The 18,188-nt window shown below is 37.8% G+C and overlaps 2 protein-coding genes across 2 annotated transcripts in view; both read left to right on the top strand.

The window, feature by feature from the left end:
* LOC145765718 (uncharacterized) overlaps positions 1 to 18,188 on the top strand; it is a 1,283,504-nt gene that overhangs the window by 964,755 nt on the left and 300,561 nt on the right. The gene's annotated exons all lie outside the window — the stretch shown is intronic.
* Positions 46 to 681, top strand: LOC145765599 (protein FAM200C-like). The gene has a single exon (XM_082577434.1). It carries the CDS (start codon positions 46 to 48, stop codon positions 679 to 681), a length of 636 nt encoding a protein of 211 aa, XP_082433560.1.

Below are 18,188 nucleotides of genomic sequence, written 5' to 3'. Positions count from 1 at the left end.
GCTCATAATATCGCTGAAACTGTTGTTAAACCGTCTGCACTGGCCATGACGAGAATTGTCCTGGGTGATAAACATGAGAAAAGTCTCAAAGCTATTCCTTTATCCAATAACACAGTAAAGAGACGATATGCAGCAATGTCAGAAGACATTAAGGAACAAGTAATAACTGAAATAAATAAATCTGCTTTTGGTCTATTCGCCATCCAGCTGGATGAGTCTGTCGATGTATCTTCAGTTTCTCAACTTATGGTTTTCGTTCGCTATGCAGTTGACACCTCTGTAAAGGAAGAATTACTCTTCTGCTGTGCTTTGAACACCAGCACAAAAGCATCAGATGTAATGGAAAAAGTCAACCATTTTTTTAATGAAAACGGAATATCCTGGGACAATCTGTGTGGCGTGTGCACTGACGGTGCACCTGCGATGCTTGGTTCCAAAAGTGGATTTAAGGCACTTGTGCAAAGAAAGGCTACTGGCGTTATGTTTACTCATTGCTTCATTCACCGGGAAGCTCTGGCTTCTAAAACTTTACCAAGTGGTCTCCAAGATGTGCTTAACGTTACTATTAAAATAGTAAATTTTGTGAAGAGCAGCGCTTTGCACACTCGTCTATTCAGAAAACTTTGTGAAGACATGGAATCTGATCATAAAAACCTAATTTTTTTGAAAAACGGTTCTTAAGAGCAAAAAAAAAACCTTTTGTTTTACACAAAAGTTCGGTGGCTCTCTAAAGGGAACGTTTTATGCAGAGTGTTTGAGCTCCGCGATGAGTTGGAAATCTATTTAACTGATGTAAAACCTGAGTTAGCATTTCACTTTACCAATGCAAAATTTATTGCTTGTTTGGCATACTTGGTAGATATTTTTCATTCTTTAAACACCCTTAACCTGAAAATGCAAGGAAAAGAAAAAAACATTATTCAGAACATGGACTTGATCAATGCGTTTGTTGAAAAATTGGCAAACTGGAGACGAAAAGCTCAAAACGGCAATTTTGCCATGTTTAACAACCTGTCTGATATTTACGAGTTAAACGATGAACTAAAGACCAATATTGTTCAACATCTGAAAGAGCTGGAAAGCGAATTCAAGTCATATTTTGCTGAAGTTAGTGCTGATGACCTATCACTTGCAAGAAATCCGTTTCGACTTTTCCCTGAAAATGTGGAAAATGAATTGCAAGACCAATTGATTGAATTGAAAAACGACTCCAGTTGCCGAGATCTATTCGAAACTTTGCCACTCACGGAATTCTGGCTAAGCATGGCATCATCTTATCCAGAAATAAGCAAAACTGTACTTTAACAGTTATTGCCTTTCACTTCTACATGGTTATGTGAATCTGCCTTTTCAGCGCTAGTATGTATGAAGTCCAAGCAACGCAACCGCCTTGAAGTTGAACATGACATTCGCTGTGCTCTTTCGACAACTGAGCCAAGAATTTCTAAGCTTGTTGCTAAAGTGCAAGAGCACCCTTCCCATTAAAAAATAAATTGCAAAAAGCCATTTTGTTTGTTTTTGTGTTACATGTCATATAGTACAGTAATTAGGTAGTAGAACTTGGCCGATTAGCGTAGTGGTAAGAAACATCGCTATCTGTGCTGGAGGTCTGGGCCTCGATCCTCGGCCCAGTCAAATCAGGCACAGCGTCGCCACTTAGAAAATTGCTAGAGCCTATAGTGCTCGCCCATATACAAGTGTATAAAATATTTTGGGTGGGCCACGAACTTTTTTTGAATCAAAATTTAGGCCACGGAGTAAAAAAGTTTGGGAACCACTGGCCTAGCCTCATGGGCGAAACACGTGTCTATCGCTGTTAATTCTTGCTAAAAATCGGATGCAGAGAAAAATAAATATGATTGTTACGTTTTTTATTTGTCACTTTTGCTACATAGGCCTATAATCATAGAAGAAGGTGTAAAAATTGTTTAAACCTAAAAATTCACTGGCATTTTACTTGCTTACTAAATTTGTCCTTTTTTTCGGTGATGAAAATATGGTAGGCCTACTTTAAAGTGTCTTATTTTATCATGTCTGAAAAGAAAAGCGGGTCTGTTTATTGATGAAAACCAACAAAACAAGTTCTGCTTCTTTTTCTCTTGAGTCTCTTTCATTCCATCATACCCTTGACAATCAATTGATGTATCTAGCAAAGTGTCCCATAGGACATAGCCACTTGTCCCATTGATCATGTAGGCTATGTAAGCAATTTATGGGACAGTTGACTGACACTTTTTAATGATGAAAAAAAAAAACAATAAAAAATATTAGCCTACAGTCATCACTGTTTTGATTTCATGTTATGAAACAATGACTAAACTTTGCAATAAAATTGCTTTAGTTCATGATTTGCTTTAAAATAACGTTTTATTAGAAATAATGTCATTTTCGTCCCATAAGTGCCACATCTCCCCTACACATTTTTACTCTCAGTACACCTAGTCTACTCAAATGTTTAATCTAAATGCATTTTATCTACTTGATCCAATCCATTTAACGTTTAACATAATCTACATTAAGTGTTTACTTGTTAGTGCATGTCATTTTAAAATAAAACTACAAGAAACACTCACTAAACAAGTTAGAGTATGCACCCCTTTCATCGGAATGAATCTCTGTTCCTGGTGTGATGTGGCGTAGAATTTCTGCTTCCAGTGTAGCCCTGTCCGCCGCGGTACCATTACGATGAAGCATTCTCTAATAGTACAATTTTACTAGAGATATCTACAGGCATGAGAAGCAAAAAAACGTGCCCGAAGGAGGGTGGATTAAATAAAAGTGTTGTCAAATATTCCTTCAAATTCCAAGCCCAAGTGATATTGCTCACTTGCTCGAACGTAGTTGACTAGGCGTAGGCCTAGTTGTAGTGCGTAAACATGCACATAATATATAACTTACTTTGTTGTGGTGTCAATCCCATCGAAGATCCACTGCTGTGGCACTGGGCGCCCTTGTGGATTTTCTCGTTTTCGTCTGGCCACCAAGTAAAGGAATCATCGATAGCGACGATGTGGCCAGGTCCACCGATTTGACGTTGATTTCTCAACAAATCTTCCAAACAGATCTGCACGTTATCAACAAATGGCGAATATTCGTGTTCATCAATAGTGATGATGTGGCCTGAAGCCACATGGTATGGTTTTCTACAAGTAGAACTGTACTGTAAGTGGAGGAGCTGACTAATTTTAATGATTCCGCCCCAGATCAATCGTGAGGAAATTCTCAGTGACGAAACAGTGGCGTAGCCAGCCCAAAGTATGGAAGGGGTCAGATATTTTGACTTTAAGCAATTAATAATGCTTTGTTTGCTTTGCTTTATTATTTTTATCCTGTATTACGGGAAAGCAGACTTGAGTACTATGCATCGGTGTACGCCTTCCGACGTAGGGGAAGGTCTTGACCTACGAGCCACTTTTTAGATTTTTTGCGTTAACTTTTTTTTTGCTGAAGTTAGAACGCTCAAATTTTTAAAGCATTTAGCATAACTATTGGGGCAGATCATGGGCAAGTTTCAGATCAATATCTTTAATAGCGTAACTGTTATAAACATTTTCCTGAAAGTTTTCAAAGTGGCTCAAGGGTGCTGCTGGTAATGACCCATGAACCACCGAAATTAACCCATAAGCCACTGCAATTAAACCAACCAATTTTGTTTGATTTCTGTTATGAAATGTACTTTAGACGCAAAAAAACACAAGCATACAAAAAGTAGGCTACAAAGGTACTATTAATGGACCAACTAAACAATCCCCCCAGTAAAATCCGTAGTTTTTTCGCCCCTCCTAGCATTACTCAAAATAAGGGTGGGGGAGGGAAATAGTTCGGCTGGGCACAAGTGGGGGAGAGATTTCAGCAGACCATTTTCCCTCTCCCACCCCATTTGGGACTTTGCTAGGAAGGAAGGAAAATCTACAAATTTTGATGGGAGGGAGAGCTTTTTTAGTTGATCCTGATTAATAAAATACATTAGATGCTGCTAAAGAAATTGTCCTCAGTTTATGCATTTAACACAAAACCTATTCAATGTTGTAGCAGGTTCAAACTACACAGAAATGTTTGATCCCTTGTGTCCGTTTAGTGGAGCCACAAGGATTTGGTGGAGGAAGCAACAATACGACATCACATATTTGCACAGTGTGAATGTCTTCAACAACAGGTTCAACAAAATCATTTCCCTTCGAATTCCTTCTCAAAAACGACACCTTTACATAAACTTCATCATTTTTTTCTTTTGTTATCTTTCCAATATAATGTAGTGCACGTCTCGCTTCTCACAAAACTTAAAAACCACAAAGTCCCCAATGCTAACCGTAGTTTCATCTTTCGAATCATTGATCGTGTCGTCTCCCTCACTTTCATCCGAAGTGTTGTCATTAAGATGCAGAACAGTTGCATTTTCAGCTTTACCAAAATTTACCAGGTATTTTCCAAATCTTCTGACAGCACTTTAAAAAAATTTCTCTTTTTTCTTTGTCCAACTGAGCAGATTTTCTTGCAGCAACCTGGAGGCTTACATCTTCAGCAGCATTGGGTGTGGTAGCATTTTATGCTGCTTTAGCCGGCGAGTCAGTGATGACTGCTGATTTTACTCGCTTAGATTTACGGTTTGTCACTTTTTTCTCAGTTGAGCATGTGGAAATGGCCTCACCTGTCCTGGTGTTAGGCCTACCTTGTTTGTGCTTCTTTCAAATACCTTGATAGCGTGGTTCGGTCAACTTTGTTATCTCTTGCTGCTGCACGTAGCCTATTGCTTTCTATTCTGGAGAATATCTTGGCTGTGCCATTGACATTTCAAGGCCAGTGAAGTCTCCCCATTTTTTGCTTAACTTTGGTCTAGGACTAGGTGACATGTTTTGATTTCTATACTAATAACATATAAGTAAGCTATAAATATAAATTAAAAAGTGATTAAAAAACTGTTAGTCATTGTGCAACATTTTGAAAATAGGCCTACAGCTTTGGTCTGTTGGCCTAACTACAGGAACAGGCTAGTACTATTGTATTAGTAGGTGAGTAGGCTAGCCTACCAAGCTAAATTACACTTAAGACTTACAACATAATACACCTATACAGTCCTACATACTATGAAATAAATGGCATCACCCATGAACCATGGCTCAAGAGTCATGCTCCTAGGTGGCTCATGGGTCAAGACCAGCCTGATTGGCATGCTTTACATCAGAACTAAAAAATTAAAGCAAGTTATTAGCCACAATCTGATTAAGATTCAGCACTAATGCCTACCATTGCATATCCGAAATACAGCTTCCTGCACTGAGCTAAACCTTAAGTACCAGAACAAAAAATCAATGGCACCAAAAATTTACTCTCGAATGCTCAAAACAGAACTTTCTTTACAACTGGAAAACGCCTTTTAGCTCTAACCCAGAATTTTCCATGGAACCTTCTGAGACATTAACACGTTCAGAAATAGTACACGTTGGCGCTAGAGTGCAACAGATTTTTTTTTGAAGGGGGCGGCTCATGGGTAAACCCGGTTCATAGGTCAAGACCTTCCCCTACACCTGACCCACGCTGCAGCCGACGGCAATGTATGTTTCCGGTTGTCTACTCTACTTATGACTTAAATTTGGTACTACCTATTACTCGAAATCGATCACTGGGTAGAGGCAATTATCGTAAAGTTTCTTGCCCAGAGAAACAACAGAAATTGCGGGTGGCTGGAGTCGAACATGCAGGCTTTCGACTGCGAGCCCAACGAGCTAACCACTCGGCCACACGGCCTTGCTTTGTAATCCAAGCATATTACGACGAAAAATGCAGCATTGGCAATAGTTCAAGTTTAGGTGGCCACCAGGTAAAGCTAGTAGTATTTTGGGACTTAGTATTAACTTAGTTGGTTAGACCTATGCTTGTGCTTTCCAATGATAGCAAATCTGTTGAAATTGAGCAAGAAATGAATAAATGGGAGACAATTAATTATCGTGATCACGCAGGGCGTGAACTGAAAGACGATCGATTCGCCATTGAAATGCATTGGGCAAAAGCTTCGTTGGGGGGCTGTCTTCGAACAACGATTGCTCATATATTAAATAAGATATAAAAATGAAAGTTAGCACTTCAATACACAGTAACATGTTCTTTTAATTGAATTGAATTTAGATTGTTTAACATTTAAAATGAAGTTTTGGTGATGGTTTGCAATTGGTGAAGTTTAGGTGGCCACTAGATGGAGCTAATGGTATTTTGGGACTTGGTATTAACTTAGTTGGTTAGATCATTGCTTGTGCTTTTCAACGATAGCAAATCTGAGACAATTAATTATCGTGATCACCCAGGGCGTCGTTTAATGTTTTTATCATTGCAAATAAACTTTTGATACTGTAGTGGTTTGAATTTTGTCAAGTTTGGGTGGCCACCAGATAGAGCTAGTAGCCTAGTATTGTAGGACTTGGTATTAACGTTGTTGGTTAGATCTATGCTTGTGCTTTCCAACGATAGCAAATTTGTTGAAATTGAACAACAAATGAATAAATGGGAGACAATTTCCTTCCTGTGTGTTTCAGTGCATTTCCACCCCGCACTTTCTCCTTCATAATAGTCCATTCCAATGTGTGTGACGTATATGACGTCATAATTTTGTCTGGTTGACCAACAGGGCGTCTTGCGAAAGAGCACCAAATTTTCATGATCAAGTTCTAAAGTTGCTTCGAAGATTTATCGAAAAAGAAATCAAAGTTTCATTTAATTTGCAAGCTCTGGTTAGTTTAATGTTTTAACAAAAGTTTAGTTTCCACCTGCAAAGCTAGCCTAAGTATTTTATTCTAATTTGATAAAACTTCGAAGCCGTTAGGACAAAACTTGTGATTTTGTGACCAGCTCCCAGCAGGGTTGCCAGATGGCCTTTTTTAGGCCAAATTCCAGAAAATTGGCCTTTTTAAATTGCAGTTGGCCTAAAAAAATTGATGCAAATAAGGCCAGAAAATCTGGCCTTATTTGGCCCTTTTTATGGCTGCAAGTTTTGACCGGTTTAGAAAGTATTATTTTAAGCAAAATTCAATTTCAATTGTAATATAAAAGTAGCACTTATCATCACTTAGAGCCTGACCTATATTCGTTTTAATTTTAATTAGTGAGTAGAGACATAGGTAGAGAGTAGAGAATGTGTTAGCGGTGGACAGGGCGGTTCTATTAAGTTGCACCCGCCGTAAACCGTAAAGTATACACTTGCCTTGTTTGTTAATGTGATGTGTTTGCATTCCATTTGTGCAATATTGTCGTATTTTGTTTGCTGTTAAATAATTTCAAAACCGAGTATTAGTTTTAGTTCTTATGAAATCTTAAACGTATTGATTTCGTACTGGGTTGGTCTGTGAATAAGTTTATTATAAAAGCCTACGACAACACATTTCACTGATTGTTGAACACTCCACGTTTACTTCTGATTCGGTTTGCAATACGCAAGATGCTACAGAACGACAGGGAATCTTTGCATTCGTTTATTTTTGATTTTTTAGATTCGCGGTTTTAAACTTCTATACATCAAATAAGTTTTGATGTGAGTGAAGGCTATATTTTATATTGTTATTGCAAAATTGAATTTTATACATTCTTTAGCTGATACAAACAGTGTTTTATTTTAATAATTCTTCTGTAGTCATGTATAGTACTGAAAATAGTTTCCAATTCTGTAGTTGTAGACATCCCTGGTACATATACTCAACATGGGCGTCCGCAGGTTTTCGGTTAGGGAGGGTCAAGGTGGGTTCACTTTCACCGTCAAGGATTCCAAGTCTGGTAATCTGAATGATTTATTAAGTTTTAGAATTGAACCTGGTGATGGAACTTTGAAAGATCACATGGAGCACGCAAGTGACAATGCTAAGTATACATCGGCTCGTATACAAAACGAGATGATAAGTTTGTGTGAAGAAACGGTTTAGAGATGAAATTGTTACTGAAGCAAACAATTCCGTTGGTTTCTCAATCTTAGCGGATGAGACCGCTGACAATTCAGGAAAAGAGCAACTGGCTAATGGAGTGAGGTTTTTCGACGAAAAAAATCTCGTCATTCGAGAAGAGTTTCTTGGTTTTGCGTCACTGAACGAAATGGACGCAGAAACGATTGCAGGGACAATAATAAATCAGTGTAATAAGTACGATCTAAATTTAAATAAACTACGTGGTCAAGGATACGATGGATGCTCCACTATGGCAGGCAAAGAAAATGGAGTACGCAGGCATGTATTAGAAGCGAGTATCCGTTGGCAGTATTTGTCCACTGTTCAGCTCATCGCCTTAACCTCGTGGTCAACAATCTGAATGCAGTTTCGGATGTACGGAACACTATTGGAACAGTGAAGGCTATAATAATTTTTTTAGAGAGAGCCCGAAACGAAGATGCCTAATACCAAACACGCCATTGTTATGTGAAACGAGGTGAAGCGCGAAATATAAAAGTATAAGACTCTTTGCGGAAAATTTCACCGAAATTCACAGGCAGTTGGAGAATTTAGCGCAGCACGAATCGAATGCAAAGGGACGGCAGACCGCACACCAGCTGCGGACCGCTTCTGGAACCGCTACTTTTGTAGTAACGCTATAGGTTTTGGAGCCTGTCACCCAAGCCCTTCAAGGCAGTCCAACTGAACATGTTAGGTGTCAAGAAGCACATTGGCAAACTCGTATCAATGTTTTGTGATCATCGGCAAAATGCAGAAACACTTTTTACAGAAAACATTTATACAGCGGCATTGAAGTCAGCAGCCGAAGAAATCGGTGTCACCATATCTGTCCCACGGCAATGTGTCCGTCAAGTATTCAGAGCAAATACTGGTGGCACCATATCTGTCCCACGGCAATGTGTCCGTCAAGTATTCAGAGCAAATACTGGTGGCACCAGTGAGGAATACTATCGCCGCTTCATTTACGTTCCTTACATGGACTCTTTAATCCAGTCTCTGAAAAGCCGCTTCTCAGAGACGAACATGCCGGCATTCATGTTATACCGACTGCATCCAGCGCAGATGGAGGAGTTTTACCGTTCAGACTACAAATCCCTGGTCAAAACCATACACCAATTCTACAACTTTGACAATTTTCAGCAGGACGCCATGTCGTGGTATGACATAACCATAAAAGAAAAATTTCCTCAGTTTGAAGACCAGGAAGAATTGGAATGTGTGGACTTGGTGAAAAATATCGAACTTTTTCCAGCTGTACATCAAGCGATGATAACATTACTGACCCTCCCCGCCACAACTTGTACGGTAGAAAGATCATTCAGCACAATGAGGCGGGTCAAAACATGGCTCAGATCAACCATGTCTGACGACAGGCTATCTGGGCTGTGTATGATGAGGGTCAACAGAAGCCGAATAAACTCGGACAAAAATTCGTTCATCCAAAAAGTCATCGAAAAATTCGGCAAAGACCCCCGTCGACTTCACTTTTTATTCAAGAACTGATGAACTAAATTGGTGGCTGATTGTTCTTTTCTGTATGATTCAATGTTACGAACAGCTTCATTGAATTCATGCCTATTTTTGCTTGTTCTCGCTTTTTCATTTTTCATCCAACAATTTTCCAGGGGGGGTCAGCTGACCCCATTTGCCCCTATGTCCGGACGCCTATGATACTCAATAAGACAAATTCATGCTTATTGCTTAGCTAGATGTTCCGAATAGCACTGTTCATGAATTGAAGCAATAATGGTTTCTAGTTTATCTGCTACTACAGTAATTTTTCATTAATCAAATTATGCAAACGAACCGGTCATTATGCTCTGACAGTGCTAAATTATTGTCTGTCATATTTAATCGTAAAATGGCATTTTCAAAAAAATATTTCAATTAAGTTGTTAGCATTTATTTAGCCTTAGAAGTAAATAAAAAATTTGGCCTTTTTTTGGCCTTATTTTATAATGAATTTGGTCTTACTATAGCTTGAGTATCTGGCAACCCTGCCCAAAAGTACTCAGGTTATTTTCAAATTAGAACTTTTACTCAAACCTGAAAGTTTTGTTCAAAATAATTTGTTTATATTTTTGTATGAGAGATAAATGAATAATGTTTTGATCTTTAGAAAACAACTTGGATTCAATGTTTGATTATTTTATGGTTAGAACCAAACTGTGGTTTTACACTACAACCTGGTTAGCCGAGCTGATATGAATTGATATTATTCCTGCATTATTAGATCACAATGATGATCGTTCCATCATCGCCATCTCAAAGATCCTGAGGGAAGGCAACGACTTGGAAGCGACCGTCACAGCAGGACGTCATTTTGATGGAGGGAGGATACAAATGGAATCCTCCGACACTCAGAATGACATCCATGCGGTGACGTCATTCCTCAAGTCGATGCCGACGCGACTTGAAATCCTTGATCTGTCCGAATGCAGAATGAATTCCAATCAATTCCTTCCATGGAAGGAAGCGATCAAATCGATGCCTGGATCCGTGAGTCATGTTTAACTTTTATAACCAACACATTGATTCATGGTCATTTGTTACGTTGATTCAACGGCGCATTACGTTGTTTTAACGTCTCAGTTTCAACAAGTTTCACAAAGTAAGTTCGAGATTCCAATTTTAATCATTTTCTAACAATTTTTGTAAACATAAAATAAATAAACAAAAAGTCACAACATAAATAAATTGTTTGAGTTTATTTGTTGCGTCATAATTAATTTGTGTTTAGATTGTTCTAATGGTTCTCGATGGCAACCTCCTATATGTCGATGACGTTATCGAGGTGTTGCGCAAGATTGAGGAGGGAGTTGTGATGTGGGATTCCCTCGATAATGGATATGGGTGGTGGAGATCTCCGAACATGGAGGAAAGATCCAAGCTACAAGAAGCATTGGATCGGTTGGACAATAAAGTGAGAGTTGTTTACGTTGTATCAACGTTATAACAATTAATTGTGTCAACATTAAATCAACGTCAATTATTCGCTTTGTCTTTTACAGAAGTTGAAGATCCAGGTTGACAATAGTCGTCCCCTCAAGCACAAGGATTGTTGATGTTTTTATTTATTTGTTAATATTTATAATAAAATTATCTCATCCAGTGATTTTGTTTGGTTGAGTTAAAAATACAACAACAAACTGCTTGTTTACATCAGGTGACGTAACATCAACAAAATATTTATAATATTATCAAACCAAGGTTTGTTTATGTTCTTCAACTTGAGGTCGATAAACATCAACAAAAGTAAGTTTGTTTATTTAACTTATTAATTTTTATGAAATAATTTCAATAAATATTAAATTATTTATTAAAAGTGTTGCCAGATTAGATAATTATTTTTAAAATTTTAATATTGAATTTTACACAGTGTTGCCAGGTTAAATTACTTTTTATTAAATCAGAAACCAGCAGGTGTTAACTCTGAATAACCATTGTCAGGGTTGCCAATTCCGTTTCGGAATACTTTTGCTGATTAAAGTTTGGGTTACAGTAAATGTAACATTATAATCCCATAACAAAAGTAGCGCAATACCACCAAGGGTATACCAAAATATTTATTGTCAGGGTTGCTGATTAAGGTGAGTGGAATCATTATGACTTGACAACCATTTCAAATGTTTGCCAACCCCTAAAAGTGCCGACAATGGTTAATAAGTTTGAAAAGTTGCCACTTTTGCCTCAAAATTGGGCAACTTTTGCTTCGTAGTTGCAAAGTAGGGAAAATTATGCCAGCTACGAGTTTTGGTAGTTTATTGTTTGTTTTTTTTTCATTTGAAATCGACTTATAATAATAAATAAATACTAATTTTACTTCAACACATCCTGCAACACTGACAATGGGTATTTAGAAGTAGTATCTTTCCCTTGCAAGTTGATTTTAAGAACAAACAAAGACGGTTATTTTTTCTACATGTGTAACAAACAAAAAAATGATTGAATTACAATTCCTGTAACAAAACACACATCGTAAGACTTAAACTCGCCACCAGAACCAAACGAATTGCGGCTCACTAGTCTGGCTATAAAGTGAAACGACACAAGTAACATAATGCACAGATAGCTGAATGCATTTGCGCAACTTCCAGTTCGTATGGCGAAACTACACTTACGAGTGCTCGAATATTACACCAGCTGAAAGACCCTGTGGGTGAGTCACTGGTTAAAGATGGATATGACCTGGGTTGACTTTGACGATGATCGCAATCACCTCGAGAACAAACATCCACGTTTGAAAGATGTTATTGATTTATTATATCAACGACAGACGACGAAGTATCAATGTAAAGTTCAACGCTGCCCATAATGAAATTTTAATGTGTTGTTAGCAAAGGGTTGAAGTATTCTGTGTTTCTAGGCTTCTTTAACACTTTGCTCCTCAAAGGGAGGCCGGATTTGGCCCCCCCCTCATATTTCCTTTAATTATTTGAAGCACAGTAACGCCATGCACTTGGTTTTTCTTGACTTTTCCTAAAATTGCCAGGCGGATCTGATGATATTAAATTTGATGCTAAAAGTTGTGTAGTTTTCTTGTAAATTCAAGATTTTGGTGAATTTTTGCTATTTCTAGCTAACTTCCAGCAAAGCGTGAAATGGATTACATTGCGATGACAAGCCATAAGCTCATAATTGCTTCGTGCATCGATATGCGCGAGCAGAGAGAAGCATTCTCTTGCTTTCTTTTGTTTGGTTTGACCTCAATAATACAAAGCGCGTTATTTCTTATGCTACAAAGAAAAGCCAGTGATCGCAAAGCTGTTAATTAGAAACAATAATAGCAAACGTTTTTTGCGTTATCAGCTCTACAAAGAAGAATAGCAATCCACGATCAAAATAGTAGACTATGGAGGCCACAAACTATTCAAAACAGTTGTTTCAAGCAGATAATATTCATTGACGAATAAAAAACGTTACAATAAGAAATCTTCTCTTGGATAAAGACACGAAAACTTGGTTTCGAAATAAACGTTCTATGGAAATGCTCTCATTGACAAAACTTGCAATTGAGGAAATGTATCACTGCAAATGCTTTTGGGAGAAGCCGGAGAAATAGCGTTTTTGCAAACAGTAATTGTGAGATACTCAAAATTATGAGATAGGCTTCATTTACACGTAGCAGCTAACTCGATGGCGTCCCTTCACTGATTTATGTCGCCTACTTGTTGTTATGTCCTGTATTTTTGTTTCACAGTGCACTGTGTTTTGTTCCAAAGAGCGCAAAATAAAGATGATAATGCTTCATCTACATTACAAAATATTTTGTAATGTAGGCCTACAAACAAAATGTACAATGTACACAATGTACATTACAAAATATTTTGTACTGTAGACGAGGCATAAAGTTAGGCGTCACATAAGACAAACAACAAATCAGCTTTCTTCATCATTGATTCAACATCTGAATACGTTGCGCCAATGTATAAGAGGCCGGCTATTGTGAAGACCCGCCATTTAGGCTATAAACGATCCGATTATACCAAAAGTGGGACAAACTAGTGGATCAAAGAATGAATAAACAATGCTGAGAAAACTAAATCTAAGTGACGAACAATACCGATGTCTTCATTTATCTTGGAAAAATGCTGCCCAAACTTATCAACAAAAAATACCGTAAATAACGGCAAGGATCCCGAAAGCAGAATTTGCTCAACTTTGGCATGAATTTAGTCAGACATCTACAGTAATAATTCCACACATACAATAACGGGCTCTCAACTGCTGTAAGATAACACGATGGTTCTGGTTCTGGGCGATTTGTGTAACAGTTTAGGGGAAGACACTACTTGAAATGATGCACCACACAAAAGATTTTCAATGAAGACTGAGTCTAAAAACCGATGTGGATTGTGCTGCACAATGACTTCAAGTTCAGGACAGACAAGGCACAAAAATATCACGATAAAAATAAAGACCTTGTGGGAGATTTTCGAGAATCATAACACGATGCAAATACCAAAAACGCATGGTTTGCATGCTGCTCTAAGCTGGCCGGCAACCACAAAGGTAGACAATACAGGCAGTTTATAATTCGATAACAGCGCAATAAACATTATAAATACGTAAACCGACAATTTTCTTTTACAAACGTTTTACGTCTAATAGTAAATTTTCCCTCAACAATTTTTTGTGAAGCACTTGCAAACCACGGTTTTATAAAATAATTCATCATTATTATTTTTTACTTCTCGGATATTGTAAAACGTCATCAGCAAAATCACAAAAAAAATTTCATTACTTCAATGTAGTAGGCCTAAGAATTTCTTATAGAATTGTAGCCACGTTGTTTCAACAAAGAAGCCATTTTTTAGCAATATAGAGTTATAGAAAATAATTTGCAATCATGCAAATGGTTGGAAAGAATCTAGGAAGTCTTCTCACAATCTGGCACAAAATGATTATGTTTATTGTATCTCTGTAAAATGTTTTACGACAAACTTTGAAGCTTCGTTATAATCATTTTTATCTTTGAAGTCAAAAGTTATTTTTTTTTTTTTGGCCAGAAACATAATCACTGCCTTGCTGATGTTGTCGATATTACGCGTATTTTTAGTGCTTCAAACAATAAGGACCCAGTCAGCAATCCAGTCCTTTTACATTGATTCAACATTTGTAAACGTTAAATTTATGTAGATTTGCTGACTGTGGGTTATTTCACATTTCCTTTGTTTACGCACGTTCCTCAATTCGCTGTTGCATTATTTCGACGCTGGCGGCAATTCGCTGTTGCATTATTTCGAATTGATTGACACAATCTTCAATAAAAAGTGAGCTTCGAACTTAGCTTTGTTGATATAAATGCTGTATTTTTTGTGGATGTAATTTATGAGTCATGTTTATAAACACCCGTAAGCGAAATGACTTATGATGGGGCCTGCATGATATTTGTGATGCGACTTGACACAAATCCACAATTTCAAAAGCACCTAATTTGAACTTAGAAATTTCAGATAATTTCAACAACTTGTTCAACTGTCTTCTCTCTACTAAAAATATTCATACTACAAACTCAATTGTAGACCTAAATACACAAACGAAGATGTAAACAGCTATTCAAGCAGGCTAAGGTGTTACTTATGAGAAATTTGGTTCCATAAAACTAGAAGCTAGCCATGAGTTTGGGAATGCATTAGTTTAGGATAAAAATGTAAGACAACAAACGCAGTTTTGTTTTTTTTTCAAATTCGTGTAACAATGTTACTTTGATTGTAACTATTTTAGAATCAGTGAGTAGCTTACAATAAGATTTGCTCGCAAGTCGTAAATTCTAATCAATGCAATGATTCGGCACACCGCACACACACTTCGTGCGTTCGATCGAGCTCTTTGTTATTCAGAAGTTTGCATGAAATCGGATTAGCACGGTAATTAAATAGCGGCAAGTTAAATCAAAATTGTCGTTTTTGGGTACCTTTGCAAAAATTGAAATATCAAGTTTAACATATAAAATTTTAAAATAATGACTTTTCAAACTTATATACAAATGATTTGCTTTCACACCAGTGCAACTTCTGTTCAAATAGCATCAGCGGATAACACGTAACAGCTGATTGAATTTGATCCAAAAACGGCCCCCCCTTGAGCAGTTAACTTCCAAAAAAACGTTGAAAAGCAAAGGGTTAAGCCTCGTTATTTTGTGTTTCATTGCACTTACGAGAGGTCGAATATTACGCCAGATGAAAGACTCTGTGGGTGAGCCACTGGATGAAGATGGGTACGGTCTGGGTTGATTTTGATGATGATCGCATTCAACTGAACAAGGATTCACGTTTGAAAGATGTTATTGGTTTGATGTTGAATCTTTATCTTCGGACTGACAAAGCCTTGATAGATTATCCCTGGTAGTTGCTCATACTTGTAGAGGCTTTTGACGTGAAAACGGTCACCGAGATGGACAGAGCAGACCAAAGTGTCCGATTGTTGAAATGTTGTTTCCGGGAATTAATCCTTCCACTAGATGCCGCTGAATGGAAAGCAGTTCTGAAATGTGTTGCTCAAGCGCACATCCCAAGATTCGAACCAACGCCGCTTGATCTTTATTCGGGCGGGTAATCATTCATCTAACGGGGCGTTAATTATTTGATGTCATATAATAAATTGGTGTAATCCGTTGATTTTTTATTACATGTTTGAGTTGTGTGACAACGACTAAGTATCTACGACATTGTATCAACCTAAACTTCAATGCTGCCGATAATGAAATTTCAATGTGTTTTTTGCAAAGGATTGTGACGACCAGCTTAGAGACCTAGTGGTTATCGCCATTGGCTATAGTGCTGGTAGATCTGAGATCGATTCTAGGTCGGGTCAAACCGAAGACTTTAAAAACGCTAGGCTACCCTACCAATTGTGTTCTTTCTTGCACAATGCAATGAGAATAAGATAATAATGTAATGGTGTCGTAAACCTGATGTAAAATTAAAAATTAATCCGGTTGCTAAAAACTTTATCTGTTGCAGAGCGACAATAGCCTAAACCAGGGGTCACCAAACTTTTTTCTCTGAGGGCCGGATGCAAACTGCGAGAATAACAACTGCGGCCGGATGCAAACTGCGAAAAGATATACAATTATTTAGAATCTCCATTGACTTGAATTGAGCACAACAAATAACAAAGTCAGCGGTGGAATAGCAAAGTTGTGATGAAAATCGAAAGGTTGCTAGAAAAGTTATCCCCTGCTGTGATACACTACAGGGCATCGCGCTTTTGAAAAAACATTACATCTTTCCAAATTTGGCCTAGGCTGTCCCCATTTGTGGCGGTCTAATGATAAAAACAGAACACCAACATGTAGGCTGTCTGGTGGAACAATGTACAAATTAAACATAATTATATCAACGAACAATTTTAACAAAGAAGTTCTATTACACAAAAAGGCAAAGCCAAAGACGGTCGCTAATGCCAAGGGAAGCACATGTACAGAATTGTAGTGCAGCAGTAATTTCCGCAGCACGTGGCGGGCCGGATGAAATCAGTTCGCTAGCCGGTTTTGGCCCGTGGGTCGTAGTTTGGTGACCCCTGGCCTAAACCTATTAGGGACATCATTAGGAACATATAGACTATTAGGAACATCAATAAAAGTAAAGTTTGTGTTATTGTTACATTACTTTACGTTAATTATCGAACAGCATGTAGGAACATCGATAAAAGTAAAGTTTGTGTTGTAGTTACATTATTTTACGTTAATCGAACAGAAGGTTGTTCGAAGCTGTAAACTGAATGCCGTGCATGGAAAGTTTTTTTTGCGTAATTTGTCAGCTAAAGGAAGAGCATGCAGTAACCTAGATTAGTTAACTTTTACACCGACTTCGTAATTAATACAGTAGACTTTACTACATCTATTTTTTTATCAAACTCTTGTAATCTCCAAGTCGAATTGAAGTGTTACTCAGAGATGTACGTATACGCCGCATACTTGCGGCGTAAACTTTTTGTTTACGCTAACGCTTGCGGCCACATTTTTTTGGATAGTTTGCGCTTGAAGCTACGCCATAAAGTTTTCGCGTTTTTTTAGCGCATAGCGTCAACGCATACTTTTTAATGTCTTTTTTTCGCTACAACACGCCAATACCTTCCAGCGCTGCAGTTGAAAGAATGTTTTCAATGGGCAAAGACATATTGGAACCAAAACACAGCAAAATGTCAGATGAACACTTTCAGATGCTTGTGTTTCTTCGTGGAAATTCAAAATAAAACTTGTTTGTTTCGAGTGGTTTATACCGTGTGAATGTTTGGCACCTAGCAAACAAAATTAGTTTACGCTAGTGTATGTGCTGACGCCGCCAACTTTATTTACAAGTTGCGTTGACGTATACGGCGTTTGGTTTTTCGAACGTTTGCGTTAACGCCGACGGCGTCAATATTTTTTGTATGCGCGTACATCACTGGTGTTACTCTTACTCTGTTGATTTCTGAAGGTGGTATTATTGATTGCCTTTCCCAAGCGCAAGCACAACAAGCGAACTTGCCTACTTTTCTCCACACTGCATTAACCCTATTCGGACTAACGGGTGGATGGGTTCCGTCCATACCTAAAACTTTCATCGATTACTTAAAAGTTACTGGCTCAAGTTTTAATAATAAAATGACATTTTTATGTGGTATAGTTTTTTAGTTATCAGCAGTTATTGACACCCTACTCCTAAAATTGACAGGTCATCTGAAAAACTTTATCATCTTGTACAAGCAAGTTAGCAAACATTTGTATTGTTTTGTGCCTTCCAAGATTTACTGCCTGACCTACATGACTACTGACCA

The sequence above is a fragment of the Aplidium turbinatum genome, chromosome 2 (genome assembly GCF_918807975.1).
Source record: "Aplidium turbinatum chromosome 2, kaAplTurb1.1, whole genome shotgun sequence".
NCBI lineage: Eukaryota > Metazoa > Chordata > Ascidiacea > Aplousobranchia > Polyclinidae > Aplidium > Aplidium turbinatum.
This window is presented reverse-complemented; position numbering and strand designations above follow the sequence as displayed.